Source organism: Topomyia yanbarensis, chromosome 2 (assembly GCF_030247195.1).
Source record: "Topomyia yanbarensis strain Yona2022 chromosome 2, ASM3024719v1, whole genome shotgun sequence".
NCBI lineage: Eukaryota > Metazoa > Arthropoda > Insecta > Diptera > Culicidae > Topomyia > Topomyia yanbarensis.
The window spans coordinates 365469106-365486904 of NC_080671.1; the positions used below are offsets into that span (position 1 = coordinate 365469106).

Sequence of the window (17799 nt, forward strand, 5' to 3'; positions counted from 1 at the left end):
CTGTAGCTCTGGTTCTCAATAGTTCCATGTACGTATGTTATTACAGACATGCTACTATTGAGATCCGTCATTCGCTAGCGGAGTTATGTATGTATGTATGTATGTATGTATGTATGTATGTATGTATGTATGTATGTATGTATGTATGTATGTATGTATGTATGTATGTATGTATGTATGTATGTATGTATGTATGTATGTATGTATGTATGTATGTATGTATGTATGTATGTATGTATGTATGTATGTATGTATGTATGTATGTATGTATGTATGTATGTATGTATGTATGTATGTATGTATGTATGTATGTATGTATGTATGTATGTATGTATGTATGTATGTATGTATGTATGTATGTATGTATGTATGTATGTATGTATGTATGTATGTATGTATGTATGTATGTATGTATGTATGTATGTATGTATGTATGTATGTATGTATGTATGTATGTATGTATGTATGTATGTATGTATGTATGTATGTATGTATGTATGTATGTATGTATGTATGTATGTATGTATGTATGTATGTATGTATGTATGTATGTATGTATGTATCTATGTATGTATGTATGCATGTGTGTATGTGCGGATTTGTTAACAAAATGTCCACATCGGTTACTCGGAGATGGCTGAACCGATTTTTACAAACTAAGATTCAAATGAAAGGTATAATATTCCCATAGGTTGCTATTGAATTTCATTTTCAACCGACATCTTGTTCCGGATTACGAGTTGAAGAGTATGGTTACAAAACAAAATTTGTTGATTTGTCCACATCGGTTTCTCGGAATTTTCTGATCCGATTTTGACAAACTTGATTTTAAATGAAAGGTCTATCAGCTGCTGTTGAATTTTGTGTGGATCCGAGTTCTGGTTCCAGAATTACAGGGCGATACGTACGATCACGCAGCAAATCCCGATTCTAACGAATTTTGCGATGAATGTAAAAAGGTGATTTTTTTTTCCAAAATGTAAATACAACTGTTGAATTTGTAGATCTAGGTCCCCAACAGTCATTCAAAGTCTCTTTGGCCACACTGGCCACCATCGACGGATACGGAAGCATCCAAATTCAGAATAACGGTTATATTGGTTTCTCGAAAATGGCTAGACCGATTTGATTAACTTAGTCTCAAATGAAAGGTGTTGCGTCCCCGGAAACTGATATTAAATTCCATCTCCATCCGACTTCCGGCTCCGGAGTTACGGGTTGTGGAGTGCGATCACATAGAAAACTCCGATTCAAACCGATAACGCGATGAATGCAAATACGTGCTCTTATATATATACTTACCAAGTGTAATAAGAATGACAGACATTTTTAAATTGTTATATTGTACGAACCAGCTATTAAATCATAGTTTGGAGAAATGAGAAAGGCACAATTGCACCTCTAGGTGGATTAAAACAGGTTTTTTAATTTTAAAAAATCGATGTGGCCAGATCGATTTTACTGTGGTGTGAAGAAATGGCCGCTTGATGAACGAAAGTTTTCGTAAATTTTACTCATTTAGTGTACATTGCACGAATGTTGTTGATAACGACATTATTTTTCGTGAATGAAACGAAAAGTTTTGTTTATTTTAATAAACATTTGTGTATATTACGAACAATCTCGTTGCTCGCACGAATTCATTTCGTTCATCTAAAAGAAGTTTTCGTATTCATCTTTCATCGTTCATCTCTCGTCATTCTCGATTAGATAAATTTTGTGTGGAGTAAAGTGTATAACGTTAAAAGTTAATTAAGTAGGTAATTTCTCCGGGTAAAGTAGTGTCCCTGTAACTAAAATCTTCATCTAACCGATAGCAGCGCAAGAAACCATACAGCATGGCTGTTAAAGCAATCACCAATGAAGCTCACTTCCAAACCGGACTAGCCGCAGCAGGAGGAAAATTAGTCGTTGTGTATTTTACCGCAACTTGGTGTGGACCGTTCTGAAACATATCGCATTCGTTCAATCAGCTTCCGGCGAAATATCCAAAGGCTGTCTTTCTCAAGGTGGACGTCGACAGATGTACCGAAACGGCGCCGTCCCAGGGCATGTCGACCATGCCAATGTTTATTTTCTACCGAACCAGTACGAAGATTGACAGGATGCAGGGTGCAGACATTAATGGACTTGAAGCCAAAATACAGAAACATTACGTCGCCAGCGTGGATGAATCTGGAGAAGAATACGGTCTTGGAATGTTGGACTTGAACACCTTCATCCAGAAGAACCAGTGCGAATGTTTGAACGAATTGAACGACCACCCGATGGTGAATGCGCTCAGTTCCAGCGGTGATCATCTGGTGTCCGATTGTGACGAACAGCTGATCATTTCGATTACCTTCGATCAGCTGGTCAAAATCAGTGCCATCAAGTTCAAAGCACCGCCCTCTAACGGACCAAAAAAAAGGTGAGAATCTTTATCAATCAACCAAGCACCATCGATTTAGATATGACCGAATCGCAAATTTCGGTGCAGGATCTGGTACTGGAGCAGATTGTTTGAGCCGCTGGGAGAAGGATGGTTAGAAGGCTGTGGATAGGTGCGGTGACGAATATGTTTGATCGTATACATAAAAGATTAAAGATAGTGATGCGCGTGAGCTTGTTCTTTTTATAAATTGTTCAATAAAATAATGAGCAGAAAAAAATGGCATATTATTTTGACATTGCTTCGCCAGAGTAAAACTCAATCTTATTCATACAAAACCAACGAGCAGTTCGCGATGGCTCAACTGAATCCGTACAGCTCCGGATTCTGGATCAACTGGAAGCGAAAGAGGTTCAGGAAATCTTCCTGAAACTTGTGGGCACGGATACGGCTACTAAATAGTCAGACTGAGACCGTCGTGATGATCAACAATTATCTGACGTATAGCAACAATGACTCCATTTTCTACCTCTATTGAAGCTCTTATGATGTTGACGGTTTGACGAATAGTACTCGTAAATATTATAAAGATGTTCGTATATAGCAGCAAACAATTCGTTTACCGAATGAAGCTGTTTCGTAATAAGCCAACGAAAGTCATTTCGTGGTATTCACGAAAAATTCGTAATAAAAAATAAAAAAGTTTTCAATAGAACTACTAACGATTCATCATATGTACGAAAAATTCGTATATTTTATGAAAATTGTCTGTACGAAACTGATTCCTAGAGATTTACGAATATATTCTATCAGTGTATCTCCAAAAAACGGAAACACTCTTTATGTTTCTGGGCCTAGTCCTATTTTAATGTTTGGGATTTGTTTAAACAAGTTCTCTAGAATATATCTTTTTTGTAAGCTTAAGAGACTCATAACATGAATGCATTGTGAATTTTACTGTTAATAAACCTGTATCAGATTTATCAAATAAAGTAATATCAGAATAACTTGTTGTAAACGTTTTCTACTACCACTTTTCGATACTCTGAATATATGTGATATTCATATCTTCAACAAAGTTTTTGAAATAGCATTTTCGAAAACTTTACTGGAGACATAAGTTTCGACCTAAATTGGCTTGAAGAGTAAATTCTCTTTAATTACTTCCTGGAGGATTCATTCGCCTCTTTTCGACTTAGAAAAATCTCTTTTAGAAAAATCTCTAACCCTATGTACAGGGTTGGGAATTGAACCCAGGCGAGCTGCGCACAAGACTACATAGACTACATAGAATGGTCGCTAAAACGCAGATGTTTTTAATCAATAAAAAATTTTGTAATTGTTTCGATCCTACTTCACGAGAGAGATTTCCGGGTACCCACATATAGGTACTTCAATATCAACAAATACCTCATGGAAAGCAACTGTTACTGTTGATGTTTTCGCTGTACTTCAATGATGTACTTTTAGTGCTGAAGACTTCACGTCTGTTCTACGCGGATGATCTGTAGATATTTCGTCTGATTCGCTCAATTATAGATTTCTCCAACATCTGCATCCAGTTTTCGTTAATTGGTTTAGAAAGAGCAGCATGTGTGTAAATCTGAAGTAGTGTTCTGTGAGCTAATTCTCTCGAAATAAAGACCCGTTTGGCTTCAATTATCTGCAGAAATTGAACTCGATATTTTTTACTACCGAAAACCTGGAAAATAACTGCCAGGTATGGATGATCAGGAAGTATCGTCAAACTTACTTTGCATCAACGGAGAGGCGGGGCCCCTTACGACTGTTCTGGTTTTTTACTCGTCTAATATGGTCACTCTAGATATGAGACTACCTAAAATATATTTGCAAAAATAAATCATTGTGCGAATCAAGCTTCTTCAAATTCCCTTGGAAATGAAACTACACACCTAGAAAAAATAGTGTAAATTTACGTCTCCTGACCATGACATATACGAGCATTAAAAATGACTTAATTCTACGTTTGATTTTAATTTAACATGACGTTTAATTTCGTAAATCATGTAAAGTTACTCCACATACAGCGTTTGTTCTGAATGGTAGGAAGTGTAATTTTATGTCATTGCGCATGTAAAGTATATGTAGCATGTAAAATTAAACGGAACACGGTAATGTTTCGTCATTTCGTGAATTACTAGTTGTTGAATTGTGTTATGTTTGCAATTACGTCAACGATAAAATTCAGATTTTTTTGGTGTGAGTTTTGCTCTAAGTGAAAATAGATACTGTAACTTCAAAAATGAAAATCATTAGAATTGTGACGTTTAAATTGCTATTAAAAATCTAATCCTCATTCAATGGTCACAAAATTTAAAGAATATGTTATTCAATATATATTCAATCTATAAATAAGAAACCTAGGAAAAATAAAATATATCAGTAATCAAAATATAGGTTTTATCCGGCCTCCGGCCACTGTATGCAGCGTTCAAGATCGCAAATTTAGTAAAAAAGCTATATTTGTGAAAACATTCTATAAACTTGTTTTATTTAAGTGTCCTCAAAACATTTGTTTATTACAAAATCTTTTTTTGTTGCAAAAAAAGTCAACGTGCGTTCCGGAATACAATATTGAAATACCCATTGAATATTTTGTTCTAATACTGCATCCGAACTGAAACTTAATAACCACTCAAATTATACTTGATTTGTGGTTATTATTTATCTTACCAGTTTCCATTTACATATATCTCCAACACTGCGACATGCTTTTGGTCCATTTAGAGCTCACGCAAGAGGAAAACAAGACAATAACACTAGATACAGTTTGTTTTTGTTTTCCCAAGAATTGACAAGCTGAATGAAGTAAAATAGTAAATATGTTGCTTCGCCGACTTCCTCCGGCTGGGAAGAGAACCGCATAACTTATTCAGTCGACCGGCGGGTGTTGAAATTATCATACACAGGCCAAACATATTTTATGTAAATTTTTGCTCTCCCATCAATTTCCCGATGACAGACTGAGTGAAGGCGTGAATTTGGCTCAAATTACTATTTAGGCTAGTTCATTCTCACTCGTCTCTCTCTTTCGGAAGTGTAATGTTGAAGGAGTGCATTCGAGTACGTTCGAATCGTGCACCATCATACGGCCAACAGATTGCGGTTGGACTGTGTCATTTGGTGTTTCAAGATAATTCTAAGGAATTTAATCTGTTTACCGATGTCTTTCTGTGAAATGAATGATGCTGCGTGGTTTCGTCTAGTCCAAGAACATCTGTTTCGAAATGATGGGTGTAATGTGAAACTTGGGTTACAAGGCAGGAATTTCGTGTGATATCAGTTGGAATGTTTGGGTTATACAAGCTGCATTGCCGATGAGATATAAATTTCGCGAGAATATTTTGTAACTTCTGAAATTTAGATCGACATATTTTTAAGATGCATAGTTTTGGGAAATAATGTTTAGATCTGAATTATCCCTGCCCGTTGAGTACTAGATGAGCACGAACAGATAAGATTAGTAAACGTCTATGGATGATTACAAAGTAAAGGAGAGTGTTAGTTAAGTTAGAAGTTAAAACATGTTGGCTGATCATATGAGAATGTGTTAAGTTATACATCAATCTCTTTACCAAGATGTGTTGTTTTGTTCAATACAGTTAAAGATGGATTGTCCGTTTCAGCTGAAGACTTTTTTTTATTGAAGCAAGATAGTTTATCGTATCAAGAACGAAGGTAAACGTCGCAGGCGGGATATAAATCCGCGTACCTATCCACTTCTGTTTAGCTGTCATCAAACTTTTATTACACTACCACGCGGTTGGAATAAAACGTAGAACTCCCATTTCTGTGAGTTCAGCTGACGTACGCATTTTAAGTAGCATGTTTTACGAGCCTCAAGCCGTCATCATAATGACAAATGACAGATGTTTATGTATGTTCCTCTCGGCTGTAAATTTGAAGGTCTACGCTGAAAATTTTCCTCCGTTGCTGACTGGTTGAAAAAGAAAATCGTTAAATAATGCGCACCCCCTGCCCGGAGCTACTTTGCCCGGCCACATTGTCCGACCATCCACAGAACAATTACCTTGCCATTTTGGTCATGCTTTTGTAGCAGCGCTTGCCCAAGCAAGACTTTCTTTCACCGGTGATAGGCGAAGAAAAGTTACTTCGCAAATTCACGATAACTAAACACCATACGCTTCAAAAGAGCGTTGAATTTTATGGATGCCACTAATGAAGCATATGTTGAGGTTTTTGGTTTTGTTTTACGAGTGTGATTATTAGTTTCGTTGTTGGCAATTCGACCTGCATCCAGGATATGGACACACGGGAGACGAAGAACGAGTCGACGACAGCGCTGATCGTGATTCGGCAAGTGTCGTAAACTACCACAGGGACATTAAAAATTTAATTAATCAGAAAAGGAAAACGGCACGTACACTATTGAGGGTGCCACATTGGTGATAGAGGTTGTTTTAAGGTTAATTGGTGATATAAATTACCTTTATGAAATTAAAAGTAAAAGTTTTATATTTAATTTTCCAGTTGGTCGTATTCAAATTATTAAGAGAGCCGAGAGAGAGAGCAACACTATTTAATCGTTATCAGCTTCAACGAATTTCGGCGCACAAAAGACCATGTGGAAGTTAGTCGACCGGTATACTTAGCCCGATGTGTTTGGTAGAACAACTATTCAAATAAATTCAGTATTTCTGAAAGTTCAAGATATGAAAGATTGGACTTCCCCCTTTCATTTACGATAAACATCAAAATGGTTCCTTGGGGATCCAGAGCCACTGTTTTTGAAGATTTTTTCGCTAAAACAAGTTTTCCATTGGAACTGTTTCATATTTCTGCCCCTATATAGTGCTTTAGACATTCGAGCAACACTAAAAGTGTGAATCTTAAAGGTAATTTAATTGTCTGCCACTTTGTTAACAACCAAAAAACGATCAGAAATACTCCGGAAACGATTTCAACGAAGTTATGTTTAAGTTAGTCTCGCACGAATTATTTTATTTGAACAAACATATTTGGGTTTAGTTGAACAGTGCATTTAGAGGAATTTGAGTGCTTTTGAAGTCTCATAGTTTAGTCGAACAATATAATCTTATATTTCACCTGATATAGGGCACCATAGATGTCTTTGGAATGTGACAGTGCAAGGAATGACGTGGATTCATTTACACAAACGCACCGCAAGTGATTTTATTGTGATGCGTGTTATTAATCTGAAGTAAAATATCGTGTTACAAAACATCTGCCAGAAATGGTCTTTCGATATATACTGAAAAATTTTAATGCGGTTTTTAAGTGTTTTTATGCTTATTTTTCCAAATTCCACTGGTAATCATGATACCATGAGAAAGGGATTGAAAAAGCATCACAGTGTCCGAGCTGCTAACTAACGATGGCGCTGAAACAGAAACGCTTTTTAATAAAAAAAAAATTAACGATTCGCCAGTTTTTAAGGTAACTCATAAACTGAAAAAATAAATTCGTAAATAGCATGAAAATGATCGTTTTCGCATGAGTTCAGTCGTCGTTTTCTGCAATTTCGTGCATTGTAAATAGTTCATTTCCATAACTGGAAAAACGCCCGCTTGATAAACGAAAGTTTCGTAATTTTACATATACAATGTACATTGCACGAATGTTATCGTTGATAACGAAATTATTTTTCGTGAATGAAATGAAAAGTTCCGTTATTTGAATTAATGTTTGTGTATAGTACGAACGATTTCGTTGGTTGCACGAATCCATTTTCGTTCATCGAAGAAAAGTTTTCGAATTTATTTACTTTTTTTTCGTTCGATCTTTTAGGATCGATGTTGGACAACACCGATTTTTTTTGACGTAGGACTAAATTTTATTATTTACGTTTGATCAATTCATTGATTCATTTACCTCTTCACGTGATTCATTTTCACTCAGCCTGTTCTATTTTGATTCTGCTAATAGGTACATACTACAATGCCTATTTATAATTGAATATACTGCCACTCGAAACATCGTTACAAAACCGCATCTAAGTCTATATATAAAACTATCTCCGAATCTTGTATATTTATTTTTATGCGTACTTTGGGAAAGTTATAATATGGGCAAAATATAACTAGAAAGCTTGGTCTATACATGAAATGTCCAAAATTTGATTCACCGGTCCTGGTTTTTTACCACACACAATCGAAAAGTTTTTACAATTTTTAAAAGCTGATCTTGTGCTATAAAGATTTAGTTTCAGATATTAGTTCGGTCACGGTTTTCTGTCTTCTTTCTTCAGATCATCTCAAATAAGTTTAATCAGATTCGATCACCTACTACAAATGAAATGACCTGATAACCAAGAAGGTTTGATTCAATATGTAACATCCGATGTTGATTGGTTGTGCTTAAAGTATACGTAAGAAATATATTTGATTTATTATTACTCTAAATGTACTAAGAAAATCAATATTTTTCATTAAGTACACCCAGGTTTTTCACGCGGGGGATACGTACCGCGTAAAAAAAACACGTGAAAAACCGTTAATTGGAAAATCCGCGTAAAAAAACCGCTTTGATAGCAAAATCCGCGTTAAAAAACTGCGTTTGATTCAAAAATCCGCGTAAAAAAACTCTCAGCAAAAGACTTAGAATATTTTTGGAATTCTTTTTTGCATTTCGCAATAAACACGGTTTTTGCAAAAATATTCTAAGTCCTCTTGAATGCAAAAGTCTTAGTCTTCCTGAAAAGAATTCCTTTTAAATGCAAAGAACTTAGAAGAATTTTGGCAGTTTTATTTTGCGCGGATTTTACAATTAACACGATTTTTGCAAAAAAATTGAATGCAAAAGACTTAGAAGATTTTCGGAAAGATGGAAGAGACGGGTCTGGAAGACTCCTTATGGCCCGCACCCCGACAATATTGATATTTTCAGAATGAACTTGAAGAGTAGGTGCCAGAAATTGATTTTTGACGCCATTTTGAAATCAAAAATGGCGACTTCCGGTTTAGTGAAATTCGCTGTAGGATCAGATCAGAATATATTGGCTCAAATGGCACGAGATTCTCTACAACTCAATAAATATGAGAATTTTCGAAAGGGTTTTGACGAGTAGGAAACAAACGTTGATGTTTGGCGTCATTTTAAAATTCTTACCGAAATTCCCGCATGAAAAATATGGGCAATCATCCAAAACATCCTCAAATATAAGATCTAATCATAAACCAGCAAAATGCAAAATATTTTTATGTGTTCATTCAGAAGAGTGCGGTGAGAATGGAAGAGAGAGAAGAAAGAGACGTACGTGGTGTGAGTTGGGGCTTGAATTTATTCAAATTAAACATGTTGCTTAAATTTAAGTAAATTATACTGTTTTATTAAAACTATTAGTACTACAACTTCAACTTCTTAAAATATCCATATTGATTGGGTTATAGCGAATTTCGCTAAACCGGAAGTTGCCATCTTGGATTTCAAAATGGCGTCAAAAATCAATTTCTGACACCTACTCTTAGAGACCATTCCGAAAAAGTCTTCCAGACCCGTCTCTTAACTCCGCTAGCGAATGACAGATCTCAATAGTAGCATGTCTGTAATAACCTACGTACTTGGAACTATCGAGAACCAGAGCTACAGGTCCAAAGCCCTGGTAAAGGAGGATGGATGTGATGATCTGGGCCGCGGTCACCACGTAAAGGAAAATAGGTCATAACCCCAAGTCCAAGGCGTGAAGCGACCCGTGCCGAGGGATGAGTGATCGAGGGGGCGAAAAAGATGCTCTATCGTTAACGGAGCCTGTGGGGTACCTGGGCAACCCCCCCCCCTCCAGTAAGCATCCCATACCACGTTACTGCGGAGCTCTAGCGTGGCGGATCTTTCTTTCTCGCGCGACTCATGGGATCAATGAGCGACGTGAAAAATAACAAAAACCAAAAAACGGAGGTGCTGAACCCCTTTGCTAAAGGTGGTTTGATGAGGTCTCCCCCCAGTGGGGAGAGTAGTGGAGCGACGAGGGCTGTATCCGACAGCACCAGTGACCCCCCAACAGTGATAGAAAATAGCCCTACCAACGCACTGGACGGGCCACTATCCGCGATGCGTAAAGTGGTGGAGCAGCTCGATACTATAATCGAGTTCACTAACGCGAAGCAAAATATCAGCAAGGAGCTGAAACAGAGCCTGCTGGTGCTCCGGAAGGCTGTTCGTGTCGCAAGACAGGAACAGCAGGCTTACACCAAGAGGGTGGCGTGTGGAGAGAAGTTCGACAGAGGAACCCAGACAGCGGCCTCCAAGAGGGAGGGAAGAGAGAAGGCCGACATAGGTACCCAGACAGGGGCCTTCCCTTCTATGGAGCAGCCAAGTCGCTCGAAGCGGGGGCTGAGTTCCCCTCAAAGGGTAAGGGCAAGGGCAAGCGCAAGACTACGTCGAACGCGAAGCGCCCTAGGAAGTCACCAGGCGAGGGTGCAAAAACCAACGCCATACGGCGTGTAACTGTCACGGCCAAACGCCGTTTGGTCGAGGTAAACCGGGGCGAAAATGACCCCGCCGGGCAGAGAGAAGGTGCCAGCAACTCGGCGCAACCGGGGCAGGGGGGCGTAAACCCCTGGACGCTGGTCACCAAGAAGAAGCCGACACCGACACCGGATGCACCGCGGCCCGCGAAGAAGGCCAAGGACAGATGCGAGGCCTTGTGGTTAAAGACCGACAAGGACAAATACGCCGACGTCCTAAAGTCGATGAGGGCGGCCGAAAGCCTCTCGGCCCTCGGGCAAGACTGCCCAGCGTGATACGCACCAATACAGGAGAAATGCTTTTGGTACTGAAGCGAGGCGCACAAACCAGTGCTGTCTATAAGGCCTTGGCCCAAGAGGTCCTGGGTGAAGGAGCCCAGGTGAGGTCGTTAGGGGTGGAAATGACTCTCCAGCCGTCAAGGAGCAATGCGACGTAACAATCGAGCGGGCCTCTGTGCGCTTGAGAGGGGAACCCTCCGGCACCCAAGTAGCCTACCTCAGGCTACTGAAAGCAGATGCCAAAAAGGTTACCGTGATAGGTAAACTGAAGATCGGCTGGTAAGTATGCCCAATTAGCATACCCCAGCCACCTTCAGTGGATAGGTGCTATTGGTGCCTTGAGTCCGGCCATAAATCGTACGAATGTAAGGATAAAGACAGGAGCAAACTATGTCGTCGGTGCGGCGAGGAGGGGCATAAGTAGCGGGGCTGCACTAAGGTGCATAAATACCTTATCTGCACCGCTAAGAAGCAAGTCCGTAATCATGCTATGGGCGGACCTTCGTGTCCCTTCGGTGAGGTAAATAAGAAGAAGCCGTGAACGTCACACAGCTAAATCTTAACCATTGTGCAGCAGCCCAACAGCTGTTGTGGCTGTCGGTCTCGGAGTCGAGGACAGATGTCGCCCTCTTATCAGACCCGTACCGCATCCCTGCCGGCAACGGCAATTGGGTGTCGGACGGGTCTGGAATGGTGGCAATCTGTACAACGGAACGGTTCCCGGTTCAAGAGGTAATACACTCCTCCGCCGAGGGTGTTGCGATTGCCAAGATCAATGGTGTGTTCTATTGCAGCTGCTACGCTCCACCAAGGTGGCCAATAGAACAGTTCAACCAGATGATCGACAGGCTCTCGTCGGACCTAGTGGGCCGGAAACCGGTAGTCATAGCGGGAGACTAACGCTTGGGCAGTGGAGCGGGGCAGCCGCTGTACAAATAGCAGGGGTCAAGCGCTAATGGAGGCGCTTACGAAACTCGATACTGTGCTAGCTAATAATGGCTTCGCTAGTACATTCCGTAGAAACGGAGTGGAGGCGTGGATTGACGTAACATTTGCCAACCCGAGTCTGGCTCCAGGCATGGAATGGAGGGTAGACGAAGGCTACACCCATAGCGAACATTTAGCAATCCGCTTTAGGATCAATTATGGTGTGCAGCATCCAAGGGCGGGAGATCCATGTCAGGTACGCGGGTGGAAGTCCAATCACTTCGACAGCGAAGCTTTCACCGCGGCCCTGGGACTGGAGGCCAACACCGACAGTCTAAGCGGGGATGCGCTGGTAGCTGTTCTATCACGCGCGTGCGACGCCACTATGCCGACAAAAACACTGCCAAGAAACGGCAGATGCCCGGTATACTGGTGGAGTGCCGAGATTGCAGCTCTACGATCAGCCTGCCTTAGAGTTAGACATAGGATGCAAAGAGCCCGCACCGAGGATGCAAGAGAGAACCGCCATGAAGTGTTTCGAGCTGCGAAATTGGCCCTTAACAAGGCCATTAAAGGCAGCAAGAGAGCGTGTTTCGACAACCTGTGTGAGAGTGCCAACGCGAATCCGTGGGGTGACGCCTACAGAATCGTGATGGCCAAGACCAAAGGGGACTCTTCACCCCCAGAACGGTCTCCGGACCGGTTAGCGACGATTAGCGAAGTACTCTTCCCGTCTCGAGCCACAAGCCCCTGGCCACCTGCACTATGAGACAGTGCGGCTAAATCCCTAGCAATGAACAAAGCTCCAGGGCTGGATGGAGTTCCAAACAACGCTCTCAAGGTAGCGATCATAGCGAACCCGAACATGTTCAGGCTAGCTATGCAGAGATGCCTTGATGAGTGCCGTTTCCCCGATAGATGGAAAAGGCAGAAATTGGTGCTGTTTCCGAAGCCCGGGAAGCCACCAGGCGACCCATCGGCGTACAGACCAATCTGTCAGATCGACACGACTGGCAAACTGCTTGAAAGGATTATCCTCAACAGGCTAACCCCGTACGCGGAAGGTGCGGGCGGCCAGTCAAGCAACCAGTTTGGCTTTCGGAAGGGTAAGTCCATAGTGGACGCTCTCAACTCAGTGATAAATACTGCCGAGATAGCGATCCAACGGAAAAGGCGAGGTATTCGATACTGTGCGTTAGTGACACTTGACGTGAAGAACGCATTCAACAGCGCAAGCTGGGATGCCATCGCGCTCTCGTTACACCGGCTTAGCCTACCGGTGGGTCTGTACCGGATCCTGGAAAGCTACTTCCAGAACCGCGTACTGCTTTACGAGACCGATGTCGGACAGAAAAGGGTTCCGATTACCGCCGGAGTCCCGCAGGGCTCGATCCTAGGCCCGGTGCTATAGAACCTCATGTATGACGGGGTTCGGAGACTGAAGTTCCCTCCTGGGGTCAAGATTGTCGGCTTTACCGACGACGTAACCTTGGAGGACTACGGGGAGTCAATCTCTGAGGTAGAACTAACTGCACATCCCGCGATCAACACGGTGGAGGAATGGGTGAGCGCGAGAGGCCTGGAGTTCGCTCAGCATAAGACGGAGGTAGTTATCGTCAACAACCGCAAGTCGGCACAACATGCAGTTATCCATGTAGGAGAAGTCGTGATCACCTCACAGCGGAGTCTGAAGTCCCTCGGAGTCATTATAGACGACAAGCTGACCTTCGGCAGCCATGTCGACTATACATGCAAGAGAGCGTCAACTGCTGTTCCGGCACTATCGAGGATGATGTCTAATAGCTCAAAGGTGTGCGCCAGTAGACGTAGGCTACTGGCAGGCGTTGCCGTATCTATCCTCAGGTACGGCGGCCCGTCATGGTCAAGAGCACTGAGGGTAACCAGTTACCTACAGAAACTGGAGAGCACCTACCGCGTGATGTGCCTCAGAGTGATATCTGCCTACCGTACGGTATCACACGATGCATCCTGCGTGATAGCGAGCATGATGCCAGTCGGGCTGGTCATTCAGAAAGATGAGGAATACTTCGAGCTACGTGGAAATAGAGGCGCCCGCGAGCGCACCAGGGTGACCTCGGTCGCCAGATGGCAGCGTGAGTGGGATAACTCCTCAAAAGGTAGGTGGACCCACCGGCTGATACCTAACATATCGAGCTGGGTGGGAAGACCCCATGGGGAGGTTCACTTCCATCTGACACAATTCCTGTCAGGCCATGGCTGCTTCCGACAGTACCTCCACAGGTTCGGGCACGCGGAGGTCTCCGCCTTCCCTGACTGCCCAGGTGTAGACGAAACTGCCAAACACATATTGTTCGTATGTCCTCGTTTCGACGTCGAAAGAAGAACAATGCTTGACGTCTGCGGCTGGGACACAACCCCTGATACCCTTATTCAGCGGATGTGTAAAACGGTGGAGAAGTGGAACGCAGTCTCGACTGCAACCACCCAGATTGCCTGTAGGCTACAGGGAATTTGGCGCACCGAGCAACAGACGACGGGCACGACTAACTAGTGATTGGTTAGTTGGAGCGAAAAAGGCCGAGCGCAGAAAAGTTAGTGAATGGTCTGTTCATGCTGAGGCAGGTTTGGCGCAGCGACTGGCAACCGCGTAAGGGGTAAACCCAGCCACCCCGAAGCAAGGCAGAAGAGCGAGTGTATAGGCGTATATGTGGTTTGCCTCATACCAAGATGAGAGGGTCGTAGCGTAGTATGTTGGGACTTAGCTATCGATGCCTCGTGGCGTGGCAGAGAAGTGAAAGGGTGAGCACAAAAGTCAGCCTCACAAGGTATGAAAACGGTGAGCACCCAAGTAAGCCTCACAAGGTATGCCAGAAGTGGGGCCTAAGAAAAATGTCCCACATGGGATGCCGACAGGGGTGTAGTAGAGTGATACGATTGAGAGTGAACCAGGTGATAGGGTGAGCATCCAACTCAGCCTCACATGAAATTGGTGAGGCGAGCACAAAAGTAAGCCTAGCAAGGAATGAAAAAGGTGAGCACACAAGTCAGCTTCGCAAGGAACAAAAAAGGTGAGCACAAAAGTCAGCCTCATGTAGAGTGTTAGAGAGTGAATCAAGATGCGAAAGAGAGAGTACCCAAGTAAGCCTCATACAGGACGTATGAACGCGTGAGCGAGAGTGAATGAGTACATCAAGTACAGCCATCCCCCCAGAAGTCATACCGAGAGGTAGTCCCTGGGGGGAATGATGGCGGAGCCCAATGGAGTTTAGTCGGTATTAATGGCAGCGTCACCATTAGAGCCCGACACACCCCCTGTATACCCCGTGTGGTAGCTTGGCATCTACTAATAGCACGTGTACTGGGCTACGTACGTAAATGTATTCTCCATTGTAAAAAAAGACCCGTCTCTTCTATCTTTCCGAAAGTCTTTTGCATTCAAAAGAACTTTATTGGAATATTTTTGCAAAAACCGTGTTAATTGCGAAATCCGCGCAAAATAAAAAACTGCCAAAATTCTTCTAAGTTCTTTGCATTTCAAAGGATTTAGAATCTTTTTTTTTCAGAAAAAATTCTAAGTCTTTTGCATTCAAGAGGAATATTTTTGCAAAAACCGCGTTATTTGGAAAATTCGCGTAAAAAACTGCGTTAATTGGAAAATCCGCGGCAAAAAAACCTGGTAAAAAACGGGCAAAAATCCGCGTTAAAAACCTGAGTGTGGTGTATTCCTACGTATGGGGTGCCCCTTGTAGTTTATAAAATATTTGAGGTACTGTGAATTATATCATCAATTTGTAATCTTTTTAACTAACAAGTAGGCAAATGCAAATAACAAACTTTTTTAGTGATTTCAGCAAGATTTCTTTGCACTATGTGGTGTATTAAACAGTTTGTTCCTACCTACATATTTCTGATTGAATAACTGATAACGGTCAGGGAAACAAATCCAACCACATTTCTAAACCTGAACATTCAATCCAATCAGCGCCTAAATAAGAACACACTGATTGATTAAGCTCCATTCACAATGATCATAAATGCTAATGACCATATGATCCATAACCTTTGTGCTCATGCTCAACCGGGATGCTATGATGATTCAACCACTCAGTTCAATGCGAAAATGGAAAGAAAGCAACGTAAAAAAACGGGTCGATTAAATTTCTTCGATAAACACGCGTAAGCTAAACCGAAATGAACGCCATAACAATTTGCTTCATTTTAATCAAAGAAAAATCGAAAATGAAATTCCTGGTCCGCCGCTTGATGCCCGGAGAAGCGATAAATAACGTGCCGCCAGCCGGGTGTGTTGTTGGTGTGGCTCAGTAATTCCACTGGGTATAGACATGTAGACTTTAAAACGCTACTCAAAAAGCAAATATCATGGCAACTCTATTAAACTCTAATTACATCTTAATCTTGCCCATAGTAATAACGATGAGGAGGAAGATATTTTCGAACCCACACCACCAGCATGCCACCAGTATGTACAGAAGTGAGAAGGCGAAAATTGACTTCTATTCGGAATCGTGTAGGCTTTGGCCTAGGATCTACTGGCGATGTGAAGTATGAAATAAAGAGCCAAGTTTTGATAAAATTAACGTGATAAAGAGTTGAATGTAATCTGATGGAACGATGCGAGGGAGAATGTAGAACGAATGTTGTTTCTTGGTTGTGAAACATTAGCTTTCTAGGTATGAGGAGTCACGCTAGATAGCGTATCTAAGTTATTGGTTTTAATTAACGATGTTTAGCAAATGCTAGACCAGGTGAGGATCTCAATGAATATAAATAGTTTAATTGAAAATGTGGCATTAACAATCAGCTATAATATGATCGTTAACAAACAAGGTCTTTTTATAATGAATTGTATTTAATTGAGCAAACCCAATTGGACATTAAACAATTTAGCTGATCTTATTCAGTTCGCGAAACTCTTCTTCTCAAAACTTAATTAATAATTCCCAAACATGAAATAAAAGAATTTTTTTCTTCATTTTATGACTCAATTATCTATGGCATAAAGACATAAAACACCTGATTTAGAAAAAAGAAATATTCACAGCACAGCACCCCCTCGGCACCACTATATCCTGCTTTTCGGCCATAACAATACCTCATTGCTGAATCCGGTCCGAGACGACTGGAAAGAAGCTGGACTGATACGCAATAGCAAATTCAATGCCACGACCCAAATCTCCACGGAATTTACATCCGACCGTCCTGCTCCATTTACACCCTCCTTATATCTTCCACATAGTAAAATATTTACTAGCTGTATTAAATTATTAAAACTAATAAAACTTTTTCCCTAGAAACAATGTAGAAAGAAAAACACCCCACAGGAAACCTTTTTCCAGAAGAAACTAGAAGCTAGGGGGCAGTGAAAGATTAACTGCCCTGGATTGCGTTGAATTATAGGGATGGATGAATACAGCTGGCATAAAACAAAACTGCGAAAGAAATCCCAAGTTGTTCATTATGTTGCGAAATTTGCCGAACCTTCGACACGCTATATTGCTCAAAGCTGGTTCGAACGTAATCCAAAAATGATTTTGATATTTGATTGAGTTGTGTTGCCCAGGGAAACTCATACTTTCTTCTGCCTATTGTCAATCAATATCCAAGTAGGCTTCAGGATTCAAACACTGTTGACTTTTGGGAGCACGGTGAAAAAATTTGGAATATTTAATATATTTTTGCGATACAGAGTATGTTAGTGAACTCAGTAAATTTTCATGCAATGATGCAACGTTTGAACAACATTTTCTTAAATTT

General features: G+C 41.5%; 1 protein-coding gene across 1 annotated transcript; it reads left to right on the top strand.

Moving 5' to 3' along the window:
- Window positions 1-1838: 1838 nt before the first annotated feature.
- On the top strand, window positions 1839-16520 carry LOC131680729 (thioredoxin-like protein 1). Its single transcript, XM_058961437.1, has 3 exons — window positions 1839-1910; window positions 1974-2410; window positions 16451-16520. The coding sequence occupies exons 1-3, from the start codon at window positions 1839-1841 to the stop codon at window positions 16518-16520; spliced, it is 579 nt and encodes a 192-aa protein (XP_058817420.1).
- Window positions 16521-17799: the final 1279 nt, after the last annotated feature.

Coding starts and splice junctions, on each gene's coding strand:
- LOC131680729 (XM_058961437.1), top strand. CDS start 1,839: ATGGCTGTTAAAGCAATCACCAATGAAGCTCACTTCCAAACCGGACTA. Junction 1,911..1,973: donor CAGCAGGAGGAAAATTAGTC/GTTGTGTATTTT, acceptor TCGTTCAATCAG/CTTCCGGCGAAATATCCAAA. Junction 2,411..16,450: donor TCTAACGGACCAAAAAAAAG/GTGAGAATCTTT, acceptor TCTTGCCCATAG/TAATAACGATGAGGAGGAAG.